At 40.2% G+C, this 15,490-nt stretch overlaps 1 protein-coding gene across 3 annotated transcripts in view; it reads left to right on the top strand.

The window, feature by feature from the left end:
* BABAM2 (BRISC and BRCA1 A complex member 2) overlaps positions 1-15,490 on the top strand; it is a 407,317-nt gene that overhangs the window by 202,293 nt on the left and 189,534 nt on the right. For all 3 annotated transcript variants that reach the window (XM_057743697.1, XM_057743696.1, XM_057743695.1), the window contains one exon: positions 13,603-13,712. In XM_057743697.1, the coding sequence (XP_057599680.1) occupies positions 13,603-13,712 (110 nt within the window). The remainder of the gene's footprint in view (positions 1-13,602; positions 13,713-15,490) is intronic.

Raw genomic sequence — 15,490 nt, 5'->3', positions numbered from 1 at the left:
TTCTGCCCTTGTGTTTTTTCAAACATAGTTTGCTTGTTTGTCTGTTTTTAACTTAGTTTGTGAAACCTGTTTTGGATTGTGCAGAATTTCTTGTGCACTTACCAACATTTTATTCAGTAAATAACAGACCCAAGAGACCCAAGAAGCTAAAGGGTTCAACATAGTCTGCTACTTAATTGCTTTCTTTCATGCTTATTTGATATAAACTTTTTTCAGTAGGTTGAATCCACAGTCCAATGTGCACCAGAAATGTTAAGCTGTTAATAGCTTCCCTGGAGAATTGCAGCTTGCTCGGATGCTTCCGTGCTTGCATCATCATTTATGCATCGTGAAATGTCACAATTTCTGTTCATAAGCACAAAACTGCCAATGTTCGTCAATGGGTCTGTCTTAAACCTGTTATTAGCTTAGAAGTTAAAGAAGTCACTAACCCAAGCCAATGATAATGTCTAACACAGTTTATAGTTCTTCTAAATCTGGTCATCAGCACTTCTATAATTAGTAAAGTTCTAAATAACAAAGCCACCTACTCAATAGTTATACTAAGTCTGACATTTAGAGTTTTTAATTTTGGGAACTTTTTAGTATAATATGTTCTTCATATGAAAATTTCTACTCTTCATAAGCTCCTCCTCTTTGGGGGGGAGGCTTACATTTCCTTTTTGATCCACACAGACCTCATTTAGTAAGTGACATAGAGTTTTCAAAGCAGATTTGGATATAGTAGATTGATGTAGTGAAAAACATTGCTACAGGAGTCAGCAGTCATGGGTTTTGGTTTCAGCCCTGTGACTAATCAGCTCTACACAGTAGACAAGTCACTTCCCTTATCTCAGTTTCTCCATCTGTAAATCTGTAAAGTGTGGGTGTTGGAATCAATGGCTACAAACTTTATTTTTAATATAATAGAAATCTCTGCACAAATGAAATCTTTCTCCCAGTGCCCAGTATACAAACACCATAGTAGCTGCTCTTTAGACACATGCTTTTAGGTACACATGATCCCAAGTTTTCCCCAGAACACAGGGTAACAACCTCTGGCCTAGATCCCAGAGGGGTCTTTTTTACTTTTAACATTCTCTGATTTTATTTACCCTTTGCTCGTGCCGTTTCACCTTTGGCACATTTCCAACATCACTGACCTAAAGGGGATAGTGTCCGCAGTGCCAGCTCTTGACCTGGCCCCTTTCTCTGGCTCCTCCACAGCTTGTGGAAGTGGCCGGTTAGAGGAATATTTGAAAAGGACCTCATTGTACTTTTCAGCTCCTACCATGATTCTGTCCTCCATTTAACTCTGAGTTTTTGGAATATGCCACAGATACTTCTTTTTTTTTTTTTTTCCTCTTCAGCTGGGGTTTATTTTTTTATTTTATTTTATTTTTTCAGGTCAAACAGCCTTTATTTTATTTTATTTTTTCCCCCCACCCTCCCTGCAGATACTTGTTTTTAAGTCCTAAACTTTGACTAGATACCTTCCACACTCTTCCACAGGCCCGTGCAACATCCCAGTTCATCTGTGTTCTCCTCCTCTTTAGTCACAGGATGGGTATCTCAGTCCATTGCTTTTCAGTTCTCTCTTTATTTTCGGACCTATTTTCTCTTCCTTAAGTGTCAATTCTCTAAGCTGGCGCTTCTCACGCTTTAATATTCTGTAGATCATCTAGGCATTTGTTAAGTGTCCCCCAGGTGAAGCTGATGCTTTTGGTCTGATTAGCAAGGCTCCACCCACACAGGCTTCAGCTGCCCACTGTGCACAAACGTAATGCCACACCTGCATTTGGGGTCTGGTCCTGGTCCTCTGTCTCTGCACATTTTGAACTAGATAGTCTGGAGTATGGAAGTGGTAGGACTATCTTCATTGAAAAGTACCCAGACCTTGCTATTTAATGTCATGCAGGCTGGGAAAGTCAGAGCCTCCTTTCCCTGCCTTCTACCACTTCTAGAAGTCTTGCATTTTTCCTTTTAGGATGCACATTACTCTCCTGCTTTATCTCCTCTATTATAAAAATCTAATGCCAGGAGAGAGTCTTATGAATTCACTCTCAATACTAGAAGAAACTGATGGGTTTTTGAGCCTTACCTTTTAATGATTAAGCACGTCCTATCTTATTGGATCTCTTACTGAAGAAGAAAAAAACAGCGTTTCTCATCTTCATGTGTTTACATCTGCCTCTTTGAGTTGGGAGATGGATTCTTGCAATTCTTTTTTCCCTTATGTTTTCCATCAAAATGTCTTGCATATGGTAGGTCAATCATAAATGCATATTGACCTACTGATAGCACATGATGTGTTTGGAAATTGATTAGAAATGGCAAAAAGTTTGCTTGTCTTTTTTAAAAATTTATTTATTTTTGGCTGCTTTGGGTCTTCGTTGCTGTGCACGGGCTTTCTCTAGCTGTGGAGAGCAGGTGCTACTCTTTGTTGCGGTGTGTGGGCTTCTCACTCTGGTGGCTTCTCTTGTTGCAGAGCAGTGGCTCTAGGTGCACGGGCTTCAGTAGTTGTGGCACACAGGCTCAGTAGTTGTGGCTTGTGGGCTCTAGAGCACAGGCTCAGTAGTTGTGGCACACAGGCTTAGTTGCTCCATGGCACGTGGGATCTTCCTGGACCAGGGCTCGAACCCGTGTTCCCTGCATTGGCAGGCAGATTCTTAACCACTGCGCCACCAGGAAAGTCCCACTCTTGCCTTTTTGTCTTGTAGGGTTCAGTTTCTCAGTCAAGTGTTCGAACTTCACTTTTCCTCTTATTCTAGGGAATGACCTGAACCCAAGGGATAATGGCTCATTCTGCCCAAAATTACACCTACTGATTTATACTGGAAAGTCAAGTCAATTAGGTACATAGACCTCTGCTGTTTCTGCTAAGGAAGTCTGTTTGTGGAACCCATTTTTGGATCAGTAGTTTACTGGCAAGCATTTGTAGTTATTCTTCCTACACGTATTCATACATTCGTTTATCAAATATTTATGGAGTGCCTATTTTTGTGGTAGGCACCATACTGGGCACTGGGAGTACAACAATGCTTGAAACACCGCTCTTAAGGAACACATGATAAGAACACAGATGTCAGTAACTTTAAAACAGAGACAAAACAATGAACTGCTACCATATGAAGAGTGTAGCTAAATACCAGTAGGATTTCAGAGGAGAAATCATTACATCAGAGGGCAGGATCAGGAAGCCTTGTGAGAGAACATGGCATCTGAGTGGGACTTTAAAGAACAGATAGAATTGGGAGATTTGGGGTTGGGGGAATGCAGGGCTGGAGGAAGGCAGGATGGAGTGAGGGCGGCTGCTGCATTAGGGTGCGGAGTGCGAACCTGAAGTTGGAAAGATACCTTGAAAGGGCTGGAATGCCAGGTCACTGTAGGGCCAGGGGCCACTTTTGAATCAGAGAGAAATGCAGTATTTACTCTGCTTCTCAGAGCTTATTTTCTGCTCTGGAGTCATTCCTCCTGCCAGTTCCAGAGGGGTATGGCTCCAAGCCTCTAGTTTTTTTCAGAGCTCCTAGCTGCCCTTCAGTTTCTGCAGATAACATCAATATGCAAATCAACAGATCTCTGACTACTTTCTAGTAGGCTCCAGTCTCTGTTTTAACACCTGTGGTTTGTGATTGTCGCCAGTTAATGAGGGTGTGGTACCAGGTGGCAGAAATAGCCTGGAAGTAACCAGTTGCTTAGTTGCCATGGGCACCAGACTGAGTCAGATGATTTGCCAGGTGGATGGGTGGTGGGTACAAAGGTGTTATGTGCTTCCAAGGTGCCTTTCCCTTCTGTCCTCACACACAGAACCAGCCAGGAAGAATCTCTGAACCCTATAACTCAAAGCTCCCTAGCAAAGAAAGGCTAGGGTGGAGCTTTAATAGTAGGAAGAATAGCATGCTAATGGAAATTATGTCAAACCAAGAATCGTGGAGGGAGGAGTAAGAGAAATGAAACTTAACATTTAAAGAGCACTTTCTTCGTGCCTTGTTCTGTGCTCGGCTACTTTCATTTGCCAAAGCCATGTGAACCTGCTGCTTCCCATAATGCCCACGGTCAGCATGTCTTATGAAAAAAAAAATACAACTATATGCAAACTCAGCAATTTTTTTTATTTCTGTAGCTAAAAGATCACCACATCTGTGCAGTTGTTAAGTTGTATGATGAACTTTCAAAACATTGTATGTGTTCAAATGCTGCTATAGCTTGTCTGCCTTTAGCATTGGCATCTCCAATACGTTTTCATTCATTGGGTGAGGCTTAGGGGGCCTGTAGAGCAGGGAGTGCAAGCTGTTCCATCCAAGGCCTGGAATGTTTCAGGTCCACCAGGATAAGAATTAGTAAGCGCAGGGAAATTGCCTCGCTGCAGCCAGAGCCTGGTACTGAGGCCGGTTACTCTAGCAAAGCTTTTTTTTGCCACATGTGGAGGCATGCCGCTCACCTTTGTCCAAAAAGCCCTTTCTAGGACTCTGATTAGGGCCCGACATTCTGTAGTATGTAACAAATATTCAATAAACCCAAAGTCTCTTTTTAGCACTTAGTTCTGTAAATTTCGATTTGCCATGGTTATCATCTGTATTAGTCCGTTTAATAATTTACAAGAGAAAATGTTGGTTAAAAGTGAAGGAGGGGCTTCCTAGGTGGCGCAGTGGTTAAGAATCCGCCTGCCAATGCAGAGGTCAAGGGTTCGATCCCAGCTCCAGGAAGATCCCACATGCCGCAGAGCAACTAAGCCCGTGTGCCAGAAAAAAAAAAAAAAAAGTGAAGGAAAACCATTTCAAACCAGCATACGCACGCAGGGCAGTTTATTGGCTTTCCAAAGCCGGGAGAAGGTTGAAAAGCCAAACAACACAGGAGCAGAACACAGCCGGACCAAGAGCCACGGGAACTCAGGGTGTGAGCGCTGCCCAGGACTCCCTCCTCTCTCAGCTCTGCTTCTCTATGGGGCGGGCTTTATTCTCTCACATTATGGCCTGGCCTCCTCCATGGATGGGACGTATGGCTACTGACAGTTTCTTTTGCCTCCGCGAAAGGACTGGACTCTTCCGGGACCCATCAGCTGTTCCCAGGGGCTTGGAACTGGCATCTCTGCCAGGAGCTGTAAGGATGGAGGCCTAGAGGTGGGGGCTGGAAGAGAGAGGAGCTTCCCAGGAGAAGAGGTGTCAGGCAGGTAGTATCACAGATGTCTACTATATCAGCTACCATTTCACATCTCTGTTTTTCTATCCCTTACAAAGAGCTGTACTTTATCTGCCTTTTCCTTAAGTTATGAAGACATACTGGGGATGTGGTAAATAGTGTTCCTATTTGTTCCATATGTGCTTAAAGAAAACTCACTATTGTTTTAACTTGTTTTGTTGGGCTCCTGAGTAACAGTCTGGCACAAGGTTTGTATCAGTAGGTGTGCGTAAAATCACAACTCAGAGCCTGAGGTTGTGGTTTAGTATGATTTGTAAAACAGTTGCAAACACTGATGCTTATTTAAATAAGCTTGACTTCTTATTGGACTCATTAAGAACACATTGTTAGGGTAATAGGGGAAAGCCCACACTCCAGATTCTTCCTCTAAAAACGCTGGTGTGTAGAAAAAGTAGTGGAAGCTGGGAAGCATGCTGCGCTGCCAGTGAGGAGCCAGGCTGTACGGCAGCCCCGCACCGGCCTCCAGCTTTCTTAAGAAAAGGCTCCATCGCACACACCTTTTAGTCAATGCTGTGGGTATTCCAAGAAAGCTGATGGTTCTCAAGGCTGTGTCTGTTAGGTGTAGTAACTGGTGGGGCAGTCGTTGACCAATGCAATCTTGATCACCATTATTTTAAAAGAGCCAGGAATGTTTTTCCCCAGAGTTATTTGTACAACATGTGTTTCGATTCAGTTTTATAAACAGAAGCTATAACCATCATATTAAGGGTAAGTACAGCTTCACAAGCAGATTCCTGCATAAATGAGAGCAGTGAAATGGTTTTTGTTTATGAAACTAATAAGCAAGATTAAAAAAAAAAAAAAAACCCTAACCCCATACTATATCATGACATCTCATCAAGATGTCACTTTTAGAAAACATGGGTAGGTGACGACAGCTCTGTCCTGGTGTCCTGGACTCCCCCTCTAAGGGCTGGCTCTTTCAAGAACATTGCCGTTATCCTTTCTTCACCCTACAGTCAGCTCTTCTTATTTCCACTGAGTACAGTTAGTTAATCATAGAATGTGCCGAATTGTGCAGAATTGAAGGAAGGTTGATATATCGTGGCTTAGAACTCCACAGCCCCCATCCATGTTCTTGAAGAAGCCATCCTCCTTCCTTGGCTGAGTTTGTGTAAAGATGTCAAACAAATACATTTTATTTGGCATGGCGACCTTTATAGCTTTTAGTCTCTGTACTTTTACAATTTTAAATTTCTTGCTCCACAGTTTTCTAAATGTAAACATTAAAATACATAAAGCATGGACTTCTCAATTTGTTTTGAATACCCGTTGGTGCAGGCAAGATCGTCTATTTGGGGTAAAAAGGGAATAAGAAATGGTTCCTTAAGTTGCTCATGGTCATTAGGAGCATACAGGATTTAGACACCAAGTGGAGGGCAAGTACATGTGTAGTATACCTCTACTATCTTTTCTGCCTGTGGGTTTCCAAGTTTTTTATATCCTTCTCTGAGCACTGATACTGAGTCTTTTCTTTGTGTGCAATAGCATTCCAGTGTATATAGCAACATGGACTCTTAACATACATGGGTTCAAAACTCATTTTCACCATTTAATCTCTTTCAGCCTCAGTTTCTTCATCTGCAAATGCATAATAATAGTACCTACCTTATAAGGTTGTTATGGCGATTTTATGAGATAATGCGTGTAAAGCACTCAGCAAAGTGACTACTGAGTAAAGACTGAATGAACGTCAGCTGTTGTTTTAGGCATAATAGGAAGTAGGAGATCTCTACTCTGCCCTCAAGAAATTCGCAGTCTGTTTGGAATGTAAAATATACAATGCTTAAAGAGCATGGGAAATTCGTGAGGCAACATGTAAAAACTACCAGGGGTAGACATAGATCACACTGCAGTTGAAAGAAATCTTAATGGAGCAAGTGAATTTACAATCAGAGGTAAAGAAATGAAAGCACACCAATTGAGGAAATGAGAGAAAGAACATTTTAAAATTGGATTTTATTTTTTAATCGAAATATAGTGGACGTGCAATATTATGTTAGCTCCAGGTGTACTACATAGTGATTTGACATCTGTATACATTATGAAATGATCACCATAATAAGTCTGGTGTCCCCATACTGTTATTACAATATTATTGACCACATTCCTTATTCTGTATATTACATCCCTGTGGCTTATTTATTTTATAACTGGAGCTTTGTACCTCTCAATCCCCATCACCTATTCTGCCCTTCCCAACCCCCTCAAGAGAAAGGCTTTTTCACAAGGGGAATGGCAAGTGCAAAAGTGTTAGTCAAGATCTGGTAAAATATATGGGGAGTGGCCCAGTTGGTACCAAGCAGAGAGGATCTTTTTACTCCCATTTCCATTTGGAGAAACCAAATCAGAAGTAACTCTTTTAAATGCTACCTTCACAAGATACATCAATATGTTTCAAAGTAATTTTTAGCCAAGAACTTAGTATGCGATGAGATAAGCTGTAACTGGGACTTCAGAACCCCAACCCCAGTGCTACAACCCCTGCTGCGTGGAAAGGCAGAGCCCAGGGCCAGGGCCACACCAGCAGGCCAGAGGGCCGACATGGCACCCACCAATTCCTCTTCCTCATCTGTTTGGCTAAACTTCCTTACTCTTGGATCCGTTTTGCCTCCTGACTATATTGCCTTTCCTGGCACTTGTATATTTTCCCAGCGCTTTGATGAAGCGGAAATGACCTGGTTTCCAAAATGACCAGTGTCATTATTGGACAGAGACCCCTTAGCCGTGAGACCAAGGTCTTCTCTTGCATACATCACTTTCCTTGTTCTTCCATGTTTCCTCCACTTAGAGTTAATTCCATTCCCTGGCATATTCATTGTCATGTCTTAATGCTGGTAGAATCCAGATTCAGATTTTAACTGGGGCTGCTTATGCTGATATACAACACAATGAGTCAGGAGGACTTTTTATCCTAAATCTCCTGATCAAATAATGAGAGGTCCCTGCTGAGTCTTCATAAGCCGTCTTTGGCCACTCTCTTCAAACTTCATCCCTCCTCACTGCCTGCTGCCTTCCCCGGCTTTAATTTTTCTCCATAATATTTGTAGCACACTATATATTTTCCTTACTTTGTTAAATGCTTGTTAAATGAACGGTAGCATCATGAGAGTCTTATTCTCTTACTTAAAAAAACTTGACTTCGAGTAATCTAAATTTATGTAATTTGATGACGAATCTGTAATATCAAAATACTGGGGCCTCTAAAGTACAAACCTCACTTAGTATATTTTAAAATAAGGTTCTGTTTTGGAAATTTTTAATTTGCTTACGTCTTTTCAAAAACGCATAGCTTTTGTATAATGAAGTGCTTACTCAGACCTAGTTTTTAGTCACCCTAGGAATCGTGATTAATCCTGGGTCTTGTTTAATATCATTTTAAGTGTAACTCAGAATGGTTCTTCCTCTGTTTTTGACAGACAGTATGATAGCTTCTTTCTTTATAATCTTTATGTCCACAAACTGGTTTTGCTAATAATGGTTATTACAGCTTTGTTGTAAGCCTTTTTGAATCGAGAAATACAGTGGCTTTTTTACAGTCTTCCTATGTGACATGTGGTTTGCAATGTATATTGTCCAGCTAACGTCTGTCAGCAATTAGTTAATTGATAGTTTGTTGCTGTATTGACACTCGACATATAGGGGCTTGTTTAATGGCTGCTTTCCTCACTTGGAAAATTAGCATATCAAAAAAGTGCAGCATAAGGATAAATTGTACTTGTGTTTACTTTCATTTCCAAGGCTAATTGTTGTCTTTTCTACACCCTTTTGATATTTGCAATAGGCCCCAATTGAGAATAGGCGTGTAAATAAGCCATTATGACGTAAGCAGAATGTTAACTTTTATTAGTAGGTATATCCTTCACTTATATGTGGTTCAGATTTGAGTTTTCTTTGATAAAATCTTAAGTATTCATAGATTTAAGGAACTAAAGAGATAAGTATTGAGACTTTCTAACAGAAAGCATTTTCTGTTTAACACCATCATTTACTCATTCTTACAGTCATCCCTGCATTAATTCAGCTCTTCTCAACCAATTTGTTATATATTTACTATGTTGCAGACACTGGGGATACGAAAATGAACAGGAAAGACTCCCAGCCTGCAAGGAAGTCACCATCTAGTGACTATTCACTGCAAGCCGTAGGAACCCCTTTCTGCTATAACCAAGTGCCGAGCCACATCCATTGTTAATTCTCAGCAAAATATGACGGCCCTTATTGCCTCGCCATATGTATATCAGTGCCCGACATGCCTTCATAAAGGTACGAGGCAGTATTTTTGTTTTCAGCTTTAGCAGATTTGGCATCTCGCCGCATTTTAGCCTGCTGCGATTTCAAATGGCGCAGATAGAAAACCCTGAAAATGTATACTTGTACGTTTTTAAATGTCCCCTACTACACTGTAACCACCCCCTGTTTTCCAAATGCTGCCATTAGTGGTTACAATAATCATCTGTAATGTTAGCTTCTAAGAACCATGGTACAAGAGCTTCTTTTATAATTTCCCAGATGGGAAGGAACACATGTACAAGCCTGTTAGAGTTGCAGAAACTGGAAACAGCGCTGTGTGGATTTGTATTTTTGGAACTCTTTGGTCTTATTTAAGCTCTCAAACTTATGTATCCATTAGGAATCAAATACCAACTCGGGGAGAACGCGTGTGCCACACCAAGGGGAATAAAGCATATTAAAGTAGTTCTTAAAAGGAACTCCTGGAAACAACTATTTTCATATTCAAACTAATGTTTCATGTACTTTTTGCAGGATGCCAGATAATAAATGTTGATTATGTAAACCAGGGTCATTCCAGTTGCTTGGAGGACTGTCTCTGAGCATTTCTGTTCTTTGCTCCAATATTAGTGAAATGAGAAGTTAAAAAGCAGGAAAGGGAAATAATTATAAATGATCCATAGGCATATGGAATGAAGCTGTTAATTAAAAGCATTTTTAGTGGCCCCAGTTTTGTTTTTTTTTTTTTTTTTTTAACAGAGGTAGTCAGAGCCTTGACCTTTAATTTAGCAAGGCAACTTAGTCATTGGAAAAAGGTTCTTGTTTTATTGTCTTTCTTAAGGTGACCAGCCTAACTCAAAAGGGGACTACTTCTACACTTAGATTATAAAATGAATTTGTCCCTCTGAATGTGAGTTTTTTGAAGCTCAGCTTCAACCTTATTTTAGATATTTTATGAGTTTTAGAGTCATATAATTACATAGTTTCTATTTGTTGAGATTGTAAGTATTTTAAAAATTTTCCGTCGTTACTTTATAAAAAGGAATATTCAAGGTTGGATACTTTATCATCTGTAAAAGAGCAAAAAGTGATACACTCAGACTCCCAATCTTGGCTTTCCTTTTAAAACCACTAGTTCTAGGGACCTTAGTGTATGGGGGGAGAGGGGGCAAGGACAGGAACAAGGAGCCAGTACTTAGTTTCCAGACATCACTGGTGACAGCAACTTTTGTAAAGCAGGTTCCTGAAAATCACTAGGTGTGGAGAAGAAAGGTTAGGAATTAACATTAAATTGTTTAGTGATTTATCCATTCAGCAAACATTGAGTGGTTTCTGTGTTCCAGGCACTGTGCTAAGATCCTCCTTGTACATACTTCCTCTGTCATACCACCTAAAAATATATTCTATATATACATGTATTATAAATCTACATGTAAAAATAAATTGTCACAATGTTATACGAAAAACTAGGAAACCAGGAAGATGGTTAAACAGACTCTGAGTTATTAACCAGATTTAACTTGGTAGAAATCTAAATTTTCTTCTGATGTCAGAAGAGCCCCCAGACAAAGTCAGAAGTCAAAAAGAGAAAATATGCATCGTACATATGATAGACAGTGGTTAGTAAATCTAATAAACAGCAACAACAACAAAAAGTCCAAGAACCTTTAAGCAAAATGGGCAAAGGATTTGATGGGAAAATGTATAGGAGAAATGTAAATGACCAGTAAACAAGCGAAAGAAATTGCCCACCTTCATTCATTGACTGGGGATTGAGATACCATTTTGCAGCTATCAGATTACCAACGTTAAATTAAAGAGTAACAGCAGCCAATGTTATCCAGTTATTCAGGATGAACGGAAAGAGGCTTTCTCTCATACTGATATAAATTCATGGGTCCAAATGTGAATTACTGCAAAATTTTTAGAAAAACAATGTTAAACTCTATAAAAATGTAAAATGTTTATAACCTTTGACCCAACAGGCTGAGTTTTAGTTATCTCCTAAGAAATATGAGTCTCACTAGTAAAGGGTCTTTTTTATAGCACTATCAAGTGGCTAAGAACTACAAACAACCTGAATGTCTGTTGCTAGGGGAATGGTTAAATAAAAAAATAAATCCATGCTGTGGAATACTGTGTGGCTATTTAGAAAGCAGTTTCTGGAGTCCTGTGTATAATATGACTCCATTAGGGAAAACAAAACACAAGGTTAAAGAGTTATTTATATGCAAGTGTGTGTATGTTTTTATGATTGTAGAAAAAGCTGTAAGGCCATATACACAGTTACTATTGGTTACCTTGAAAAGTGAGGGTGGAAATGCTTCTTCTTTTAAAAACTTCTGTATCGTTTGAGTTGTTACAACAAGCCTAAATTTTGTAATGTAAAACAAAAAAACATTTGAGAAGTTAAAAAAGAGAGAATGAAAAGGGAGGGGAAGTGGCCAAAGAGACAGAAGACCAGGGGCACATAGATTCTTAGAAGCAAGAAAGAATTTCTAGAGGAGAGAGATTTCCACGTCAAATACTGTTTAGAGATCAAGTGTGTTAAGGACCAAGGGGTATTTGCTGTGTTTAGTGGCTGCCTGTGGTAAGAGGTAGGGTCAGAAGGCTATTACAGTGGGCTAAGGGGAGGCTACAGGGAGGGGAGGCAGTGAGACGGGGAAGGTGGACCACTCTTTAAGCAGTCTCTGCAGGGGAGGAGAGATGTGAGAGAGAATCCAGGGAACTAGGTGGAGACCAGCATGGTTCTTTTCTGTCTTTCTAAAATTTTTATATTTTAAGATGGGAGAGACTTCCAGTCCTTGTCCCCATGTATACTCGCCACACTTATGCATCCTATAGACACAACAGAAGGCAGGGCAAGGAGACTGAAGATGCGAGAGGTGAGCAGGTGAGTGTGATGTCCAGCTTCCTGGGATGCAGGAGAAACAGGGTTGAGGTTAGTTTTAGACCAAAGGAAGGACATCATATCTGAGATTCCCATCGCTCACGGGCAGTGACTCTTAAAATCCGGGTTGGGACTCTCCTAGGATGGCTGCTGAGCCCTCCTGAGGACCTGTGATCTGATTCAGAAATGTGGGTCCGTTCTTACCAGTCCTTTGTGGCGAAAGATGTGCAATTCTGTTAAGTTTTTAAAAAACTTATATTTGACTTGGAGCCACTACCAACCAGAAATAAATTATTAAGGGTTATTAAAATTTGCTATTCACAAATTGAAATCAACACGCTACAAGAATTTATTCTAATTCTGTATTTTCTTCAGAAGTTTGGCAAAAACTCAGCGCTTGGCAGTAATCATGAAGCACATGCACGTAGTTGTAAGTCCCACAGCTTTAATTCAGAACAATTCAGTGTATCATCAGTGTTGGCTTCAGTTGGTTATGACATTCAATTGTTGCTATTCTTGCTTTTTAATTATTAATTACAGTAAGTTTAGCTTTGTCATTATCAGTTTAGTTTATTGTGGGTTTTTTGATTAACCTCTCAATGCTTCTTGATACACATTTGTATCGACAGTGTTTTTGTTTTATAATATTCTCATAACTAAACTTTAAGATACGTATACCTTGTGGTTCACATGTGAAGCATCCATAATTGTTTTGCTAAAGCAGATAGGTACATCACACCCTGCCATTTGCATGTACAGTGGCACACTTCATAGTGGTATGTTTCTTGGTAATGTTTGCTATTTAAATAACTTAGAACATATTATCAAGGTAGATATTACGTTAATGGGTATTTTAAGATTTTGTTGTTGTCTAATGATATAAATCATGTTTATAATGCATCTTCTTCCAGGGAAAGTAAGTTTTAAGCCATTTGTATGCATTATATACATTATAAGCCATTATGTTACCTTGCTGGCAACATGTTTACTGTAATTTGTTAACTGTGTTTTGGTCTGATTCTTTGTTATCACCACATTCACTTTTCCCTTCTTCGAATGTGAGAACAAGTAAAATTGGTGGGGGTCTTTTTCTCACTGTGGCGAACTTTGGTCAGAAAGTTTGAAAGGTATCACTCTAAAAGAGTGACTAGGTTGGTGGCCAAGGATGTGTGGGGTCTCGAAATTCAAATTCCGGTAACTCACACCCCTGACCTCATTGCTAGTGGACTGTAAACTGGTCCCCAGAAAGATGTTACAGGAGCAGGAACTGATGCCATTGTGTTTTTCACTAACTGTTTAAGGATGTGAATGAAGACCCCGGAGAAGATGTGGCCCTCCTTTCTGTCAGTTTTGAGGACACTGAAGCCACTCAGGTGTATCCTAAGCTGTACTTGTCACCCCGCATTGAACAGTAAGTATCAGTGTCATTTATTTTATATAGCCTGTTGCATCTCCTTGTTAATCAACATACTTGCTACTTCTTTGGCCACTCTTAAACTCTTAAAATGATTTCTCTTTACTGACTTATCTTAAAAGTGAATTATATTTGGAGTTTAGATTGCAGAGTAAACACGGTTAGTATTTGCCACTGTGATCTTTGAAGGAGACTTAGTTGTGCAGTTTGTGATGTGATTACTGTGCTTGGCAGACTGGGTCCACGATTGTGACTCCTTCCAGATGCTCCTGAGTGTGGATGGTTACCCTAAAGAGGACTGCTGAACGACATCCTACCCAATTTCTTGTGTATTCGTAACTCTTCTAAGTTGTTTGCAAAAATGTAGCCAGTATCCTGACAGTATTCACTTATTCAGAAGTTAGTGAAGGGAATAGAAAAAGCAGATAGCTTAAAAAGATGTTTGAATTATTTTTCTGTATTGAAATAGTTCTGTATAACTACACAAATTCAGGCTGCATGGTACAAGTAGTTTAATATCACATTTGTGTTTTAACTCAATAACTTTACTCATTAGTGATGAATCTTATAAGGACTAGCCTCACAATGTGCTTATTGTTGGCTAAAGTGCTTTACTAGCTTATTTTACTTCAAAGGAAGTTGAGGTTCATCGAAAATGGATTGTAAGCAGATTTGGTTGGGAACTTCTGACAGGACAGATTTTTCATCAGCAGCGAGAGTTTTTACCGACTGATTGAAATGTATTATTAAAATTCTCTTTAAGTCATTTAGTCAGGGTTGGCTGATTTCTGTCTGCGATGTGGTCACCATCCACATTCATACACTAAACTATTTTCACCCCCTCTGTCCTTGATTGCTCTAAGTCGTGAATCATGGGCATAGCATCTTACACACTGATAAAGACGTGGCTGTTTGTACTCACATATGGAAGATTAGGAGCATCACTAACCCGCAGGCGTTCTCTCCTAGATTTATTTACCTCTGCCAGCACCTAGAACAAGAGCTTATAGTAGCAGGTGCTCAACGAATGTTTTAATTTTTAACTGAAAATACTGACACACAGCAGTAAAAGGCCAAAGGGTGTCGGGGGCGGTACAGTGAAATGGCAGCAGACAAGGGTTCTGGGCTCAAGCACATCTGGTTTAAACCTGGGTTCTGCCAGCTGACAAAATACTTAACATCTTTTTTTTTTTTTAAAGATTTATTTATTTATTTGACTGCATTGGGTCTTCGTTGCTGACCGCAGGCTTTCTGTAGTTGCAGCAAGTAGGGGCTACTCTTCGTTCTGCTGTGATTTCTCATTGCGATAGCTTCTCTTGCTGCAGAGCACGGCCTCTAGGCATGCAGGCTTCAGTAGTTGCAGTACATGTGCTCAGTAGTTGTGGCCCTTGGGCTCTAGAGCACAGGCTCAGTAGTTGTGGCACAGGGGCTTAGTTGCTCCACAGCATGTGGGATCTTCTCGGCCCAGGGATCAAACCCATTTCCCCTGCACTGGCAGGCAGATTCTTAACCACTGCACCACCAGAGAAGTCCCTAAACCTATGTTTTTTGTTTTTTGGTTTTTTTTTTTCTTCTTTTTTCTTTTTTTTAATAAGCTCTTTATTGGAATATAATTGCTTTACCCTCTTGTACCAGTTTTTGAGGTACACCAAAGTCAATCAGCTGTATTTATACACATATCCCCATATTCCCTCCCTCCCGTGACTCCGCCTCACCCTCCCCGTCCTGGCCCTCTAAAGCATCACCCATCATCGAGTTGATCTCCCTTTGTTGTA

Source organism: Hippopotamus amphibius, chromosome 7 (assembly GCF_030028045.1).
Source record: "Hippopotamus amphibius kiboko isolate mHipAmp2 chromosome 7, mHipAmp2.hap2, whole genome shotgun sequence".
NCBI classification, from domain to species: domain Eukaryota; kingdom Metazoa; phylum Chordata; class Mammalia; order Artiodactyla; family Hippopotamidae; genus Hippopotamus; species Hippopotamus amphibius.
Note: the sequence above shows the minus strand (reverse complement) of the source record. Positions and strands in the feature narration are given on the sequence as shown.